Here is a 2,368-nt window from a genome sequence, read left to right as displayed (position 1 = left end):
ATCTGCCACTCTTCAGCCCAGCTCTGCATCATATCTAAGTCCCTTTGCAGCCGACAACAGCCCTCCTCACTATCCACAACTCCACCAATCTTCGTATCATCTGCAAATTTACTGACCCACCCTTCGACTCCCTCTTCCAAGTCTTCCAAGTGGTGGGGGCATGGAATACGCTGCCTATGGGAGTGGCAGAGTCAGAGTTAGGTGAATTGGCCACGCTAAATTGCCCAGAGTGTTAGGGGCATTAGGCAGGGGTAAATGAAGGGGAATGGGTCTGGGTGGATTAGTCTTTGGAGGGTCGGTGTGGACTTGTTGGGCCGAATGGCCTGTTTCCACACTGTCGGGAATCTAATCTAATCTTGATGAGCCTAATTGTTTGGTTCTGTGCTGCCATAGCCTGAACACTCCACTGCCATTTCTCACAAATTCAAGGGCTTTCATATTTTTAATAAAGCTCTGTATGGCACCCAGTCAAATTCAATCCAGCACTCCATATGTACAACCACTGCATTAACTTAATCAATGTTGACTGCTACCTCATCAAGGTCAGCTTTCAAAGTCCCACATGGAATCAGGTGCTCTCACAGGCTCTTTTGACAGCACCTTCCAAACCCACGACCATTACCATCTAGAAGGACAAGGGTAGCAGATGCAGGGGAACACCACCCCCTGCAAGTTCTCCCTCCAAGCCACTCACCATCCCCTCCATCCTGACATAGAAATATATCACTGTTCCTTCAGTGGGTCAAAATCCTGGAATTCACTCCCTGACAGCAAACACCCTACACCAAATGGACAGCAGCAGTTCAACAAGGCAGCTCACCACCACCTTCTCCAGGGCAACTAGGGATGGTAATGCCCAGCAATACCCACACCCATAAAAGAACAAAAGAACTGACAGGAAGCGAATCAGTCTGGTTGCAGCTTTAACAAGAGGTTTTCCACCTTATTTGCCAGTTTTTTGTTCAGCTCTTCAGCTATGGCGTCATTTAGCCTCCTTTCGAAAAGCCAGGGCGGGATCCGCACAGTATCCACCATCTCCACCAGGACAAACATGCTGCGAGAAGGCAGGATCAACACACTGTGGAAGAGGAGAAACCATTCAAACATTGTTCATATAATTGGGAAAAGCAAGAGTCAGGAAGTTAGTTCCTATAGTAACAAGGACTATTGATAAAAAGTCTTATCGATATACAAGATTAAGTCATGGTGCGATTAACCAACAATCTACTTAAGTCACACTACGCTGTACATCCAGCTGCACCACTGGCAAATGAGTGAGATGTATGTAACTCGTTATGGAAAGGACCACCTTACGTGCACTGATTTGGCACCTTTATTATGGCAAAAGTCCCAAGGCACTTCGCAGGAGCAGTTACCAAACAAAATTTGATACTGAGGATATATTGGAACAAGAGACCAAATTCTTTCAGGGGTGTCTCAAAGGAATAGAGGGAGGCAGAGAGGCTTTGGGTGCGGGTGAGAGTGGTTGAGGCCCAGACTCCTAAAGACTCAGCCGTCAACAGTGAAGTGATTAAAACCAGGGATCGTCAAAGGGTCAGAACTGGAGAAGTGCAGGTACCTCGTAGGTTTGTGGCATTAGGGAGGATTAGGTAGAAAGCAGGGCAAGGCCACATAGAAATGTAATATTTTAAAAACCTCATCCTAATTGAATTCATTCCTTGCCCCAAAGCCATCTGGATGTCAGTAAGCACAGGAGTGATAGGAAAAAAGGAATGCAGGGTCACTCAACCTGAAACTTTAGCACTGATTTCACTCCACGGATGCTACCAGATCTGATCTTTTCCAGCAATTTCTGTTTTTGTTTCTGATTTACAACACATTGCTCTTTACACACTCAGTGCAAGTTGAAAGGAGCAGCAGTTTTGGATAAACTCAAAGGAACAAAGGTACAATGTGGGTGATAAGTTGGGAGTGCACTGGAGTAAAGGTAGAAATGAGGATTTCAGCAGCAAATGAGCTGAGGCTGAGACCAAAGAGGCGGGGGTGAGGATCTCATTGGATGTGAAGCATTTGGGGTTACCCTGAGATCTTGAAAGGCGCTACACAAGTGCAGCTTTTGCAGAGTTTGAGATGTATTCACTAAAGGACGAGTCGGAACGAGGTGCTTTGGGCAATGTGCTGGCGGTCAGCCCCAGATTTACTGGCAGTTTCAAGAAACGTCCCCCACAAACTGATTGAAGTTACCACAAGCTCAGGTCAGTCAAAGATGTGGGAGGGAGGAATGAGGCTCAGGGTCTGAGTACGAGCAGGAGAGAGTTACTCCGGCCCCAGGCCCCCGGCTCCGACCCCCGGGCCCCCGCTCCCACCCCCGGGCCCCGGCTCCGGCCCCCCGGCCCCGGGTCCCCCC

General features: G+C 48.2%; 2 protein-coding genes across 5 annotated transcripts in view; both read right to left on the bottom strand.

The window, feature by feature from the left end:
• polr3h (polymerase (RNA) III (DNA directed) polypeptide H) overlaps positions 1-2,368 on the bottom strand; it is a 20,208-nt gene that overhangs the window by 17,387 nt on the left and 453 nt on the right. The window contains exons 1-2 of one of the 4 annotated variants that reach the window (XM_043679880.1): positions 2,042-2,286; positions 943-1,078 (exon numbers count right to left, since the gene is read on the bottom strand). In XM_043679880.1, the coding sequence (XP_043535815.1) occupies positions 943-1,053 (111 nt within the window). In that variant the 5' untranslated portion in view covers positions 1,054-1,078; positions 2,042-2,286. Of the gene's footprint in view, positions 1-942; positions 1,079-1,750; positions 1,773-2,041; positions 2,287-2,368 lie in introns of those variants that run through there. The other 3 variants (XM_043679881.1, XM_043679879.1, XM_043679878.1) reach the window with 3 other exon arrangements.
• LOC122542026 (phosphomannomutase 1-like) overlaps positions 1,673-2,368 on the bottom strand; it is a 33,425-nt gene continuing 32,729 nt past the window's right edge. Inside the window, exon 7 of the mRNA XM_043679316.1 lies at positions 1,673-1,694. Coding sequence (XP_043535251.1) covers positions 1,673-1,694 — 22 coding nt within the window. The remainder of the gene's footprint in view (positions 1,695-2,368) is intronic.

This window comes from Chiloscyllium plagiosum, chromosome 39 (genome assembly GCF_004010195.1).
Source record: "Chiloscyllium plagiosum isolate BGI_BamShark_2017 chromosome 39, ASM401019v2, whole genome shotgun sequence".
Lineage (NCBI taxonomy): Eukaryota > Metazoa > Chordata > Chondrichthyes > Orectolobiformes > Hemiscylliidae > Chiloscyllium > Chiloscyllium plagiosum.
Note: the sequence above shows the minus strand (reverse complement) of the source record. Positions and strands in the feature narration are given on the sequence as shown.